The sequence below is a fragment of the Lolium perenne genome, chromosome 6, assembly GCF_019359855.2.
Source record: "Lolium perenne isolate Kyuss_39 chromosome 6, Kyuss_2.0, whole genome shotgun sequence".
NCBI lineage: Eukaryota > Viridiplantae > Streptophyta > Magnoliopsida > Poales > Poaceae > Lolium > Lolium perenne.
The window spans coordinates 24,969,674-24,985,607 of NC_067249.2; the positions used below are offsets into that span (position 1 = coordinate 24,969,674).

The following is a 15,934-nucleotide window of genomic DNA, read 5'->3' on the forward strand; positions in this document are numbered from 1 at the left end:
ATGCGAGGAACCGACACTGCTTCTTCGCTGAGATGGGGCAGCATCGGCTTGTGGATCCTGTAGAAACAGCGGCTGATCAGGTGCCCTCTGATTTCTCTCAAGAGCCTCCACCCTAGATAACAACTCCGTTACAATGTCGGCGTCCTTCTTCTTCTTTCGCGAACGGCTTCTATAAGTGTCAGCGCTGTCCGGCCACGCTTCCTTCATGGTGAGACCTGGGCGAGCTCGTACCCGTCCAACATGTTCAGGGTTCCCCAGAGCGAGTGTCAGCTCGTCATTCTCTCGATCGGGAATGTACTCTCCCTTTCTGACCTTTTCAATTGCATCTACAAGCTTCGGTACAATTGCCTCAATTTTTTCCTTCCATTTTCCCTTCGCAACGATCAACCCTGTCTTTGGGTCCAACCCTGCCCCATGAGCGAACAACCAGAACTTGGACCGTTCGGGCCGCCCCATGTCTCGTGGAGTGATTCCATGATCCATCTGTGTTTTCTCAAACGCTGTCCACTTCGGAATGGCACTCTTGTAGCCACCTGACCCCAAATGATGCGGAAGTTTCTTCTTTGCAGCATTTTCGGTATTTTTCTTCGATCGGGACACAAACTTAGACGATTTCTTATACTCCTTAAATGCGGCCCGGTGATCTTTTATCTTCACTAGATTTTCGGTATTATCATCGAATACTGGATCTTCATTCTTATATTTGTCCCATAAATTTTTCTTGAAGCTCTGGAATTGTATGGCCATCTTCTTCCATGTCCATTCCTTGACTTTATCCTTCCGCCTTCCGTCATGTCTTCCGGTAGGCTGAACTTTGTCGCATGGCGTTTCCCAAAGAAATTTTTTCATGCTGTCGTTGACATAAGTAGCACCACTCTCCGGGTTCTTCGGCTTATGCCACTCTTGAATGCTGATCGGTACATGGTCCCTAACAATAACTCCGGATTGACTTGTAAATTTGTGGCAAAACTCCTTGGGCTCCACTGGTTCACCATTAGCCTTGAATGCCGTGAGGGCTAACCTGCCCTCGCCCTTTAGCACCCGCGTCGGGCCTCGTTTTGTTCTAACAGACTTGCTCGATGATCCGAAGGCTAAAAGAAAAATTATTCGTTAATAAGTGCAATACAAATAAATGAATGCATCTAGGGATGAACACAGACTAATTGATACATAGATATACACCTCGCCGGAGTTTGTGATGGACACTTCATTGTCTTTTCTAACTTGTTCAGACTCAAGTCCCTCGCCAAAATCATTCAGAAAGTCGGGGTACTCGTTGTCATCTCCATCGTCGGGTTCCGGACCACGGGCACTCTCATAGATCAATCGCTGCACCGCTTCTTCCCCTCCTCATCTCGGACGAAGGTGCCGTCCTCCATACCTCAATGTCACTGCAAAATTAAGAAAGCAATTAATAGCATAATCATGTGAAATACAAACACATATGCCCTCCTTTTGAAATGAATATGCCAAACAAAAACACAAGCATGCCCTTAAGAAAACTTAGTTGTGGTACTTTCTATCTATCCAGATTTCACCTTGTGATGTTCATATGTTTATGTACTCGGCGCTCCTCCTCTCGCTCTTCTCTCTATGACACGGCGGCACCGCCACGGACTCGGCACCGCTACAGACCCTAACCCTAACACTCGGCGCTCCTCCTCTCGCTCTTCTCTCTATGTCGCGGCGGTTTGTGAATATTCCAAAATTTGGGGAAATCTAAAATTTGTTTCAAAGTTGCCACTTTGCATGCTTATATTAAGAGTTTGACTTTGAATCAGCAAGGTTGACTTTAACCAAGTTGTTCACTTTTATGAGTACTATTGATCTGGGCAAAAAGATTAGCAAGTTTAGTTTAGAAATAGTTAACCAAAGGGGCTCAAAGTAGGCATCATATTATTTTTGGCAGATTTGACCATTAGCATATGTCACTTAGGTTTTTTCACTTTCTTCCCTTTTTCTTTGATTTTCTTTGACCCAAATGGTGTTGTGTTGTGTTGAAATGGTATAGGGTTGTGTTTTAATAATTCAAACCAAGAAAGTATGGCCTTTGCTCAAATTTGCAAATTGGCCATACACTCACATGTACCCAAATGTTGTTGTCTTGTGTTGAAATGGTATAGAGCATGGCAGCGGCACGGCAGCGACAGGGCAGCGGCACGGCAGGGCACGGCAGGGCAGCGGCACGGCGCACGGGCAGGGCAGCGGCAGGGGCAGGGCACGGCAGGGTAGCTGCACAGCTCACGGGCAGGGCAGCGGCACGGCAGCGGCAGGGGCAGGGCACGGCAGCGGCAGGGGGCAGGGCACGGGCAGGGCACGGGCAGGGCACGGCAGCGGCAGCGGCACGGGCAGGGCACGGCAGCGGCAGGGGCAGGGCACGGGCAGGGCACGGGCAGGGCACGGCAGCGGCAGCGGCACGGGCAGGGCACGGCAGCGAGGCAGGGCACGGGGCACGGGCAGGGCACGGCACGGCAGCGGCAGCGGCACGGCACGGGCAGACGGCAGCGGCAGCGGCACGGCAGCCGGCACGGGCGACACGGCAGCGGCAGCGGCAGCGGGGCAGGGGCATGGGCGTGGGCGTCTGCGGCATTTCGTCGAACACCCTAAGGGTGGTGTCGACGGCCGCAGAGTGCGGCTTGGCGTCGTCGGCGTGGGCGTCTGCGAGCGTCGGGAACGGCGGGGCGTGCTGAGGCGACGCCGGGGCACGGCGGGCGTGGTGAGGCGTCGGCGGCGCCGACGCCGGACAGGCGAGCGCGCGTGCGAGCGGGGGAGGGAAGAAGGCCGGGAGGGAGCGGCGGACTTACCCGCGGGGCGCGGCGACGGCGACCGCGTGGCTGCGGACGGCGCGGCGTGGCTCGGATGGCGGCGCGGCGTGGCTCCGATGGCGGCGCGCGTGGTGCGCGCGGTGCGGCGTGGGTGCGAACGGCGGCACGGCTAAGTGTGTGAGAATGGAGAAGAAGATGGCCGCGCGGCTAAGTGTAAAACACAGGAAACACCTTTGGTACGGTTGGTACCACCAACCGTACGAAAGGCCTTTCGTACGGTTGGTGGTACCAACCGTACCAAAGGTTTTTTTTTTTGTTTTTTGTTTTTTTTTTTGTGTTTTCTTTTCTTTGCTGTTTCTTTTCTTTTTCTTTTCTGTTTCTGTTTCTTTTTCTGTTTCTTTGCTGTTTCTTTTCTTTTTTTATTTTATTTTCTATTTCTTTTCTATTTCTTTTTTCTGTTGCTTTTCTATTTATTTTCTTTTCTGTTTCTTTTCTATTTATTTTTTCTATTGCTTTTCTATTTATTTTCTTTTCTGTTGCTTTTCTTTTTCTGTTTCTTTTATTTTTTTATTTTCTTTTCTATTTCTTTTCTATTTCTTTTTTCTGTTGCTTTTCTATTTTTTTTTTCTGTTTCTTTTCTATTTATTTTTTCTATTGCTTTTCTATTTATTTTCTTTTCTGTTGATTTTCTTTTTCTCGTTTCTTTTCTTTTTTTATTTTCTTTTCTATTTCTTTTCTATTTCTTTTTCTCGTTGCTTTTCTATTTATTTTCTTTTCTGCTTTCTTTTCTATTTATTTTTTCTATTGCTTTTCTATTTATTTTCTTTTCTATTTATTGTTTCTATTTCTTTCTTTACACTCCCGCCACGACGCCGTTCGCGCGGGAAAGTTTCCCGCCTCGACGTCGCGCAGGAAACTTTCCCGCCACGACGTCGCGCAGGAAACTTTCCCGCCACGACGCCGCGCGTGGGAGAAAAAAGGCGAGAAAGAAAGGGCGGGAATAAATTTTTATTACGATTGAACTCGAATTAAAAGTACATAGCTTAACTGAAAATTAAAGATACATGGCCAAATTCTACTGTTGGAGTCATTCAGTCATACTCGTGCCTAGCCCTGTAGTAGTCGCCACTGTAGTCGTCGTAGTCGCCGTCATCATCGTCGCTGGCATCGGGGTCGCGGTACTCTCCGGTCGGCGGGTGAGCACGCGTGGGCTGGGACTGAGGGTAGCGCAGGCGGGGGCCACGGTAGGCCATGACGCCCTGGAGAGTTCGGCCGCGCCACCACAGCCGACGGCCGGCCTCGTTGAAGTTCGAAGGAGGCGGACCGCCCTCCTCATGCCTGGAAAGCGCCCTCTCACGCCGATTGATGAAGAAGCTTTCCCAAGTCGGGCTGTAGTCGGGATGCCATCGGGGATTCCTCCGCCGCTCGCGTGAGCTCGAAGTAGTAGTGGTTCGTGATGGCCATCTCGCGCGCCACACCTAGAGGGACTGGAGGGACCGGTACGCCTCCGACGCTTAGCAACCAGCCGGTCGGGACGCGGTAGCCCGGCGGGCAGGGGTAGTTCGAGGCGCAAAGCGCCTCCGCCTCCCGGGGGGTTAGAGATGCGATGGAAGCCATGGGAGAGAATGATGAGGTTTGCAGATATGAGTCTAGATGTGATATGTAAATGGTGGCCAAGCCTACATATATATAGTGAAAAAATGGCGGGAAGACAAAGGCGGGAACCGGTGGAAAGCGTGGGAAGAAAATAGGCGGGAAGACAGAGGCAAACCTTTAGTACCGGTTGGTGGGTGCAACCGGTACTAAAGCTGTCGGCAGGATAAGGACGCCCTGTCGGTGGGATAAGGACGCGTGGGTAACCTTTAGTACCGGTTGGTGGGTGCAACCGGTACTAAAGCTGTCGGCAGGATAAGGACGCCCTGTCGGTGGGATAAGGACGCGTGGGTAACCTTTAGTACCGGTTGGTAGGTGCAACCGGTACTAAAGTCAGCGAGATAAGGACGCCCTGTCGGTGGGATAAGGACGCGTGGGTAACCTTTAGTACCGGTTGGTGGGTGCAACCGGTACTAAAGCTGTCGGCGAGATAAGGACGCCCTGCTCGATGAGATAAAGTATGTAGCGCACGACGCCCGTCGGTGGGATAAGGACGCGTGGGTAACCTTTAGTACCGGTTCGTGTCCGCAACCGGTACTAAAGTGTCGAGCGAGGATAAGGACGCTACGCCTATAAAAGGAGCATCGATAGACCATGGGAAGCAGCTCAACAAGCCAACATGGATGGAGAGTTTCATCACCATGGATGGAAGAAAGGGTTGGGAAATCTCCCGTGGCGGAACTTGTCGAAGATGCCCTTGGTGCACACGCCCTATGGCATCTTCGGAAGTTCCGCCTCGGAAAAATTTCCCTGCAAGCCCGTGGAAGACTCCATCTCCTCTAACAATGTTGCGGAAAGGGTTGGGAAATCACCCGTGGCGGAACTTCTCGAATATGCCCTTGGTGCACATGCCCTATATATGGCATATTCGGAAGTTCCGCCTCGGAAAAATTTCCCTGCAAGCCCGTGACTTAACTAGTAAAACAAGCCAACCATCTCCATTGTTAATATCTTACATACAAGTAACATCATTACACAAAAGTGATTTCCATATTGAGATACACAAGTTATACTCCATCTCCTCTAGTCTTCTGAGTTTTCTTCGCCCGTTTCCCTTTCTTCTTCTGCGACGCAACCATGGACAATCTTCATTGTTTAATATGATGCTTGGGTCAATTTTTACCGTGAAGGGTGGAATATCGTCCAACTTATGATAATCTTCTGACATGTCCGGCGGGTCCTCTACTCCCACGATGTTTCTTTTTCCTGAAAGAACTATGTGCCGCTTTGGCTCATCGTATGATGTGTCCTCTTGCCTTTCTTTTCTTTTTTTCGGTTTGCTAGACATATCCTTCACATAAAAAACCTGAGCCACTTCACTGGCTAGGACGAATGGTTCGGTGTCGTACCCAAGATTCTTGAAATCCACTGTAGTCATTCCGTCATCGCGGGTCTACCTGTACCCCGTCTTTCAGGTTGAACCATTTACACCGGAACAAAGGGACCTTGAAATTAGGTCCATAGTCAAGTTCCCATATCTCCTCTATGTACCCATAATATGTGACCTTGTTCCCATTGCCATCTTCTGCATCAAAGCGGACACCACTGTTTTGGTTGGTGCTCTTTTTGTCTTGGGCGAAAGTGTAAAATGTGTTCCCATTAATCTCGTACCCTTGAAAAGTCGATATAGTAGAAGATGGTTGCTTGGCCAACAAGTACAGCTGCTCGTCATCGGTGACATTCATGAGACGTGTTTGCAACCAACCGCCGAAAGTCTTCATGTGTTCTCCATCAATCCAATCTTCACGTTGCTCCGGGTATTTAGAGCGTAAGATCTCCTTGTGTTCCTCTTTGTACGGAGCCACCAAGATGGAATTAAGTAGAACCGTGTAGTGTGCTTGAGTGAAAGAATGTCCGTCCATACACGTTGCTGATTTCTTTCCTAGCGTGCCTTTTCCACGCAGTCTCCCCTCATAGCGCGATTCGGGAACACCGATCGGCTTAAGGTCGAGAATAAAGTCAACACAAAACTCAATGACCTCCTCTGTTCCATAGCCCTTGGAGATGCTTCCTTCTGGCCTAGCACGGTTATGAACGTACTTCTTTAAGACTCCCATGAATCTCTCAAAGGGGAACATGTTGTGTAGAAATACAGACCGAGAACGCCAATCTCTTCGACCAGGTGAACTAGGAGATGTGTCATAATATTGAAGAAGGATGGTGGGAACACCAACTCGAAGCTGACTAGACATTGGACCACATCCTTCAGTAAATTTTGTAGAGTAAGTGGATTGATCACCTTTCGAGAAATTGCATTGAGGAACGCACATAGCTTCACAATGGGTACTCGAACATTTTCCTGCAGTAAGCCCCCTCAATGCAACCGGAAGTAATTGTGTAATTATCAGGTGTCAGTCATGAGACTTTAGGTTTTGAAACTTTTCTCCGACATGTTTATTATTCCCTTTATATTCGACGAGAAGCCGACGGGACCTTGATGCTACTCGGGACTTCAAAAAGATCTCCTTCTCCTCTTTGGTAAGAGCATAGCTGGCAGGACCTTGATACTTCTCTGGATTCAGGTTGTTTCCTTCGTGGATACTTTGCTGGTCCTGCCGTGCATCCGGTGTATCTTTTGTCTTCCCATACACGCCCAAGAAGTTTAGCAGGTTCACGCAAAGATTTTTCGTCACGTGCATCACGTCGATTGCGAGTGAACCTCTAAGAATTTCGATGGGGTAGCTCCCAAAATATCGACTTCTTCTTCCACATGGGTACGTGTCCGTCAACATCATGCGGAACAGATTGTCCGCCGGGACCCTTTCCAAAGATCACTTCTAAATCCTTGACCATATCATATATAACTTCCCCATTAGGGCGGGTAGGCTTGGTTCGGTTATCTGCCTCACCTCCGAAATGCTTTCCTCTCTTTCTTACGTGATGTTGTTTTGGAAGAAATCGACGATGCCCTGTGTACACATTCTTGTTTCCCAAATAAATACTATCAGTCTCACCTAAACAAGTGTGTGCATGCATTGTATCCCTTGTTTGACCGCCCTGAAATGTTACCAAGAGCAGGCCAATCATTGATGGTTACAAATAACAACGCTCGTAGGTTAAATTCCTTTTGTTCGTGCTCATCCCACACATGTACACCTTCGTCACGCCACAACTCTAAAAGTTCTTCAACCAATGGCCTCAGGTACACATCAATGTCGTTGCCTGGTTGCTTCGGCCCCTGGATGAGCACTGGCATCATAATGAACTTCCGCTTCATGCACAACCAAGGAGGAAGGTTATAGATACATAGAGTCACCGGCCAGGTGCTATGACTGAGCTCTGCTCGCCGAAAGGATTAAAGCCATCTGTACTTAGACCAAATCTTAAGTTCCTTGCGTCATCTGAAAATGACTTGAACTCTCTGTCGATTTTTCTCCACTGCGACCCGTCAGCGGGGTGTCTCAGCATCACATCTTTCTTACGGTCCTCTTTGTGCCATCGCAACAACTTGGCATGCTCTTTGTTCTGGAACAAACGTTTCAACCGTGGTATTACAGGAGCATACCACATCACCTTCGCAGGAACCCTCTTCCTGGGGGTGGACTCACCCTCAACATCGCCAGGGTCATCTCGCCTGATCTTATACCTCAATGCACTACATACCGGGCATGCATTCAAATTCTCGTACTCCCGCGGTAGAGGATGCGGTCATTGATGCATGCATGTATCTTCTGCACCTCTAATCCTAGAGGGCAGACAACCTTCTTTGCTTCGTACGTGCTAGAGGGCAACACGTTCTCCCCACGGAAGCATCTTCTTTATTATTTTCAGCAACTTTTCAAATCCCTTGTCGAAGTACCATTCTCTGCCTTCCACTGCAGCAATTCCAGCGTGGTACCCAGCTTTTTCTGACCATTTTCGCAATTTGGGTACAACAGTTTGTTGTGATCCTCTAACATTTTCTCCAACTTCAACCTCTCCTTTTCATTTCCGCAGTTCATCTTCGCATCAAGAATGGCCCGACCCAAATCGTCATCCGGGTCATCAAAAATCGGCTCATCGAAAATGAGCTCTTCTTCAGCTTCGTCTTCCCCCATTCTACTACCACCGTCTTCAGTGAATAAGCTGGGATAGTTGTCACTATCCTCTTCTTCTTCGTTGTCTTCCAATATAACCCCTCTTTCTCCGTGCTTGGTCCAACAATTATAGCTGGGCATGAAACCATTCTCCAGCAGGTGGACGTGAAGGGTCTTCGAGGTAGAGTAATCCTTCATATTCTTACAGAACTACATGGACAATACATGAAACCATTCGACTGCTGTTTGCCTCAGCCACGTTGAGAAAATAATGCATGCCAGTAATGAACTCGGGATGGCACCGGTCACCGTACATCCATTGTCGACTCATCTGCATTTTATATGTATATCAAAAATCATTAAGTACACAACATCATGGATATATGAGTGACCAACTTAATTAATATTCAAGTTCATCACATAAAACTAATTGTTTTTTATAAAAAAGAAGAGGGGCTCACCGAGGTGGTACCGTGCCGGCTAGGGGACGACGCTAGCGATCGACGGCGGTGAGGACGGGGATGATACTAATTAAAACCTACAAAACATACCATAATTTCAGCTCAAATTGCATATAAAAAAAATAAAATCACTGACTTAGGCATTTCATCGAACACCTTGATTGCACTACAAAAATAGTACGAGTTAAAACTACCAAAGAACTGAGCTAAATTAGGAACGCCGGAAGGAAGGATGATATTGCTAACCCTTGGATAGATGTATGCCGTTAATCTTGTTAAAATGGTGGAGAAAAATAAAGATTATTGAAGTGTGAGAGGTGGAGAAAAATTTAGAGTGTGAGGAAGAAGAGAAAAATGAGAGCCAGCAGGGGGCTCGGGACGATCTGGGCGATTTTGATATGGCTGGGTACCCTTTGGTACCGGTTCGTGTTACGAACCGGTACCAAAGGTCCAGCCCGGGCCCCACCACGCGTTTTAATTTTGGCCGAAGACCTTTCGTACCGGTTCCTAACACGAACCGGTACGAAAGCTCCTAACGAACCGGTATTAAATCTCCTCGCCCGCCAGAGCCAATCAACCGGTATAGATGACCCCATTGGTACCGGTTCGTAAGGGAACCGGTACCAATGGCTTAGATGGATGAGAGGTTTTCTACTAGTGTGAGCCCCATCTCGTAGTTGATTCTCACGCATGTCCTGATGTTTCTCGCAGCTCTACCACTCGTCGCCTCGTCAGACATGGCTTTCACTGGCGTGTCCCTCATCGTCGATGGTAAGTTGTGCGACCTCACCTCGTCGCCCTTCGACGCTGGCGTGGACAGCGGGTACCATTTGCTCGTGGTCCAAGGATACTCCAGTACTAAAGGCTCAACACCAAACGGGGATTGCATCTCATCTCGTCCTTTCCTGGTTGGTGGCCATCGCTGGATTGTCGAGTACTACCCAAATTGTAGGGATGATGATGATAATGACGATAAGGAGTTTATGTCGGTTATGCTTGTCCATGACGACGATGTGGGAGGACACCAATGTGTCAGCCAGGGAGTCAAGGTTCAGTATGAGTTCAGTTTCATTGATGAGCCTGAGTTGCAGGTGCAAACGATCATCCGTCGAGATCAAAAGTTTGACATCACTCGGCCATATATGGGCTACACATGGTTCATGCGAAACCAGGTTCTGGAAAGATCAAGACACCTGAAGAACGATAGCTTCGTCATCAGATGCGACATTGTTGTCATCAAGGCGGATAACAACACTGATACTGAGGAGCATCCCTGCAAAAAAAGAAAAAACAACACTGAGCAGCAGGCCGCCGGTACCAGTACCACGGCTCCTTTGTTGGACCAATTGCCGCCGTCTGACATGCAAAGCCAGTTCAACAATCTTCTCTTCACAAAGGAGGGTGCTGACATTACGTTTGAGGTTGGTGGCAAGAAGTTCGCAGCGCACAGGTGTATGCTTGCAGCCCGATCTACGGTCTTCAAGGCACAGCTATTCGGGGCCATGGATGAGGGCGCTACTACGATAAGTGTCCTCAAGATAAATGATATCGAACAAAACGTCTTTAGTACGTTGCTTACTTTCATCTACACCGATGCAGTTCCATGGTTCATCCTACTGGAGGAGAATGAAGGATATGAAGAGGAAGGTGAGAACACTGAGAACAATGGAGCAGAAGGAGAGAACACTGAGAACAATGGAGCAGAAGAAGAGAAAGGAGACGACATTGAGGACAATGGAGCAAAAGAGAAAGAGGAAGGAGACGACACTGAGGTCAATGAAGAAGAAGAAGAAGAAGAAGAAAAAGATTATGAAATAAAAATGGTGCTAAATTTGCTTGAAGCTGCGGTCCGATATGATCTCCAAAAGCTGAAGATAATCTGTGAAGAGACATTGGCCAGTTATTATTACCTAACCATAGACAGTGTGGCAGACATTATTGTGGTGGCTGAGCGGATGGGATGTCGCTGGTTGAAGGATGTGTGCTTGGAGTTCATCAAATCCCACACGAGCATGCACAAGGTATTCACCGCTGATTTGTTGGACCAGATCATCAGAACCACCAGCCTCTCCGGCCTGAAGGAGCTCATCTCCAAGTTTCGTGCTTCCTAAATCCTTCTAGCATATATATGTTCGCCTTATAAATTTCGGCGGGTCATCAGATAAATCGTACTACTACTGTCCATTCGTAGATATAAGAGGGTCATGTTTCTGTGTCGATCGTCCTGTCTAGTAGGTACTACTATTCGATCTCCATCTGTACCAGATGTTTCAGATGCAGTAATCTAAACTATCATCAATATGTTCTTCGTTTTGCTTTCATTTCATTTGTCATGCTTGCATGTCTCTGTGTTCATATGGTGAGCTGAAAAAGGATGTGTTGGGTTCATGCGTGCCATCAACTGCAACCCTATAAGTAGCCTGCAGCGTACAAGTACGATCCAGTTGAGGGTGAATAGTGTTACGAACATCGTGCACAAATCTAGAAGACGACCTATGATTTCTAGAAAAAGAGGCCAAGCTGAATACTTTGATCAGTAATATGTTCAGGTGAGTATACCCTGATGGCCTGACCCTGTTGTCTCCACACTTATCAGATTGAAAAGATTTAAGCATGCAACACGAAATAGTTATAAGTTTTTTTTTATAGAAGTAAAAAGGCAAAGTATTTTTCTCGCCAGTCACCACACACACGGACACATGTAAAATCAAACATCATATTCTGATTAATCTATCAACGGGTACAAGGGACGATAAAAATAAATAAAAATCCTAGTTAATTATAGTACTTACAAACTTGGTCAAAAGGGCATGTCTGGAACGTTGCATCGGCACCATCGTATGGTTTTCACAGCTCGGTGTGTAGCGGCAGGGCCTTTGGCTCCTCGCCGCCGACCTTCTTGTCCCCGCCACCGTTGCACTCGCTGTTTCTGAGGCAGTCCGCGGCAGGCCGAACCGGCTCATAGTCGAACCCCATGGCGCAGTTGCACACTGTCTGCACCTCGGAGCCGTCCTCCCGTAACAAGTTGATGTTGCTGAGCACGATGTCGCTGCAGGGCACGGCGTCGCTGCACGCGAACTTGATCGCCTCCGCCCGCCTCGACGTGCCGGTGATGTTCCGGTACACCACGTTGCTGACCTGCACATTCGTGCTCCGGTTCGCGCACGGCGTCTTCTGATCGCAGTAGAACTGGTCGATGATGATGGGGTGGTCGACGTCGTCGACGAGCACGTTGGAGAACCGGACGTTCCGGACGTACCCGGCGCCGCCCTGCCACGTCTTGATCCGGACGCCGTTCTGGGCGCGGGCGATGCGGGCGTTGTCGAGGGAGACGCCCTCGACGGCGGCGTAGGAGCCGCCCTGGCCGAGGCTGCCGATGCTGATGCCGTGGCCCGGGTCACACACGATGCCCCGCATCTTGACGGCGAAGCTGGCGTTGGAGATGGAGATGCAGTCGTCCCCGGTGCCGATGCGGCAGCTCGTGATGGTCACGGCGGTGGACTCCGCGACGTGGATGCCGTCCGTGTTGGGGCTGTCCCCCGGCGCCGTGATGGCGAGCTTGTCCAGCCGCACGCCGCGCGACCGCGACACCGTCAAGTGCATCTGCTGCGCGTTCTGGATGTGGAGGCTGCGCACCCGCACGCCGGAGCACGAGTCGATGGTCACCGCCGTCGGGGCGGCCTTGCACGGCTTGGACCTGTCGATCTTGCACGAGTTGGCCCACCATTTGGAGCCGGAGCCGTCGATGACGCCGCCGCCCTGGATGCGCGCGCCGACGAGGCCGCCGAAGAGGAGCCATAGGCGTGGGCTCTTGGGGTCCCACTCCGACGGCTCCTCCGGCGCCACGATGGTGCCGTGGATCAGGATCACCAGCCTCTCCTTGCACGGGCCCATGAACCTGATCGGGCCTACCTTGTAGCGGCGGTTGGCGGTGACCACGAACACCGCATCTTTCAGCGAGCAAGCCTTCTCCCACGCTTTCGCGAATGCCTGGTAGTTGATCAAGGACAGGTATCAGCAATCTCAACAATTCACTTCGTCTTGTTACTGAATACTGAATTAGATACTCTACATCAATTTTCATGCTATTGTAAGAGAAAGAAAATTTGGAAATATGAAGTGAGCTTAGCTCGGTAGTGGATTTACATAACCATCGTCTTCTTCAGCTTTCTAAAATCGAAGTTGATACTCATCACTCATATATAAATGAAGTGCTCTTGTATAGTACCCTTAAATCAAAACAACTCTGAAAAATAACATATAGTTCCACACTTCAATTTTCTTCTGACAAGGCTCTCAAAAATAAGCAGAGCTTTTGCAATGAACAGAAAAACATATATTCAGGACCAAACTAAGCATGAAAGCGAAAAACGCTTCGGCTCGCTCCTGTCTCGACCCCCCCCCCCCCCCCCCCCCCGCGGGTGAGCAGGGGATAACAGTAGGGCGCCACCTCTCGTCTCACCCTTTTCTCCTTTTCCTCTCCGCCGACGGCGGCTTGAGCCGCCAGGCGTTGCCCGTGCGGTGCTAGCAGTCAGACCTTTCCCACACACGTGGAGTGGTGGCGTGGACCGAGGCGGTGTCCTTCAGCCAGGTGACTGTCCGACGCGGCTGGGTGGTCTTTGAGGCGACAGTGTGCCTTCTTGGCGACAGGACGTCGTGGTGGCTTGTGTGCGGCCGGCAACACCCAACTAGCCCCGATCTGGGCCCATTGGGCCCCATATGGCCCTGGGCTGACCACCTTAGGCACGATGGCGGCGCTCTGTGGAGGTGCAGAGGTGCGTCAACGGGAATGGGTGGGGGCTGCGCTGCCAACCGGCCTACTGCATCGTGGCGGCAGGAATTTTGCGGGCCAATTTGGGCCTGACCTGGCCAGAATGGGCATGTGTCTCTGTTGACACGTTCGGCCGTTTATCGCGAACGCGGTGGAGGTTGTTCCCTCCCGCGCGACTGCGCTCCTGCTACCCCGACCCTGTTGTCCCCTTCTTTTCTTCTAGGCCTCGCTACGGTGACCACAATGAGATAGCGAGGATGGCTTTAAGACCGTGGTGGTGCGTGATCAAAGACAAACATAAGAAAATTTTGAAGCTGGGGAAAACAGGTGTAAGTGTGCTATTTTTTGTCAAATGCATATGAAATAGGGGTGAAAATTGGCTTGCAGCCGGCCGGAAGCCTGGACGGCTAATCGAGCAAGAGGGATGGTAGGTCCGCTAATGCGCGTGCTGGTGGGCGGCAGGTTGGGTGGAGCACTCCGGATCGTCTGGGGTGGTGGTCTTGGGGTCGGGAGAAATCTATGTCGGCTTGTCCAACACCGAGCGGCAACACCTGCAGGTGATGTTGTTCCTTCCTAAAGGCCGACGGGTGTACCCCTACCCACTCCTCTCCGCGTACCGGGGGAAACAAGTGTTGCTTGGTATGCGACACTTCGATGTGATAGGAGTGTGGTGTGACTTCTCATGACTCATGAGGATGCAACGGGTGTGGGCTGTCTTTGCTTTTGTCCATTTGCCGGTGTCAGCATTTGTTTCTTCTTTTATTTCTCTGTCTTTTCTTTTAGGCTTTGGTTGGCAGGCAACGTGCACGCAAATGATAATCTTTTTCTTACGATGATGGATCTCTCAACGAGATTTGCATGCCGCCAGACCGTGGATGATGATTGAATGATGAGCCAGTTAAGCTAAGCAACTGTCAATCCTTATCAAATCTCTTGTCACTTCTTTATTATCTTATCAGGTTAGCTCACATCGCTTAAAGTGCACATAGAAAGTGTGGCATCGTCCTAGCTGCATTTGGATGGTCTGGCTACCTACTTTTCATGCAGCATCAAATCCTTACCCTCTGTCTGAGTGACATGTACTCCGTTCTATATGTATTGTCGTGATTTTAGTTCAAATTACCACGACAAAAATTATGAAACAAAAGAAGAGTGCTAATCAGAGAAGAAACATGTCTACTAGAAACAATATAGACATGTTTCTTCTCTCATTTCTGAAAGATCCTTTAAGCAAATGAAGAGTGTTAATCAGTCGTCTTTCCTTTAATTGATTAAGCATGCATCGTGTGCCAAGTTGACTGATCTGTTATCTTGAGAAAGAACCGCCCAGCACAGCACAATAAATTACTTAATCAAAATATCTAAGCTCTCTCGATCTGAACTTTTGATTTCAGAAAAAAAAATTGCAAGATATTGAACGCAAGATCGATCGGCCGGAAACGCTTCTGAAATTTCGCGCCGGCCGGTGTCTCAGCATTTCCATGCACTTGCCACATAGCTAGCTATTGTCGTCACGCCATGGGTAGTCGGCAGCTCCGTGTAGGTGTCACGGTGTTGGCATGAACGATTCATCATTCGTGGAAACTAAAACTTGCATGATGTACGTACGCAAAGATGTACCTCAGTGTCGTCGGCGCAGCCGTCCCCCGCCGCGCCGAAGTCGTCGACCCTCACAACGTTCCTCTTCTTCTTCTTCGTCGGCCGCGGGCATCTGGCACCACCCAACATGACGGTATCTCCGTCTTCTTCTTCCTCGTCGTCGTTATCATACTCATCATCGTCGCCATACCATCTGAGGTGGTCTTCCTCATCTCCGCCGCCACCATCAGTCCACAGCTTCAAAAACCTCTTGTCAAACGCCTCTTCTTCTCCTCCAACACCGACATCGACATTGCCGGCATCGCTTCTCTCCTCCGCCGCGACGGCCATGAACAGGTACACCAGCACCAAGAACAGCGGTGCTGTTCTCATGCGTCTTCCTTTTCTTCTCCCTCGCTCCATTTCATGAAACGATGGTGTGTGCGCATGTATGAATGTGTACGAAGACTTGGCTTGGTTTGGAAGGATCGTACGTGCCACAATTTATAGTGGGAGCAAGCAAGGAGAGAGGGAGGGAGGGAAGGAGGGAGGTGTAGAGTGTTCGTTTCTCCTTGGACTTGAAGTGCTCGCAAGTGAATGATAGCAGTGTGCGACAGGGCAAGGTGTAGTTTATGCTTTACTCATCCTCTGCAATACGACCCACTATGCCCAAGCTAGCATGCAATCCAT

The 15,934-nt window shown here is 49.5% G+C and overlaps 2 protein-coding genes across 2 annotated transcripts; one reads left to right on the top strand and one right to left on the bottom strand.

Annotated features, from left to right (window-relative positions):
• The first annotated feature begins 9,632 nt into the window (after positions 1–9,632).
• Positions 9,633–11,065, top strand: LOC127308568 (BTB/POZ and MATH domain-containing protein 3-like). Its single transcript, XM_051339434.1, has 3 exons — positions 9,633–10,124; positions 10,269–10,542; positions 10,702–11,065. Exons 1-3 carry the CDS (start codon positions 9,633–9,635, stop codon positions 11,004–11,006), a joined length of 1,071 nt encoding a protein of 356 aa, XP_051195394.1. The 3' UTR covers positions 11,007–11,065.
• Positions 11,066–11,595: 530 nt separating this feature from the next.
• LOC127308567 (probable polygalacturonase At1g80170) lies at positions 11,596–15,757 on the bottom strand. Its single transcript, XM_051339433.2, has 2 exons — positions 15,287–15,757; positions 11,596–12,885 (listed from the first exon to the last, which is right to left on the bottom strand). The coding sequence occupies exons 1-2, from the start codon at positions 15,665–15,667 to the stop codon at positions 11,743–11,745; spliced, it is 1,524 nt and encodes a 507-aa protein (XP_051195393.1). The 5' UTR covers positions 15,668–15,757; the 3' UTR covers positions 11,596–11,742.
• Between the last annotated feature and the right edge of the window lie 177 nt (positions 15,758–15,934).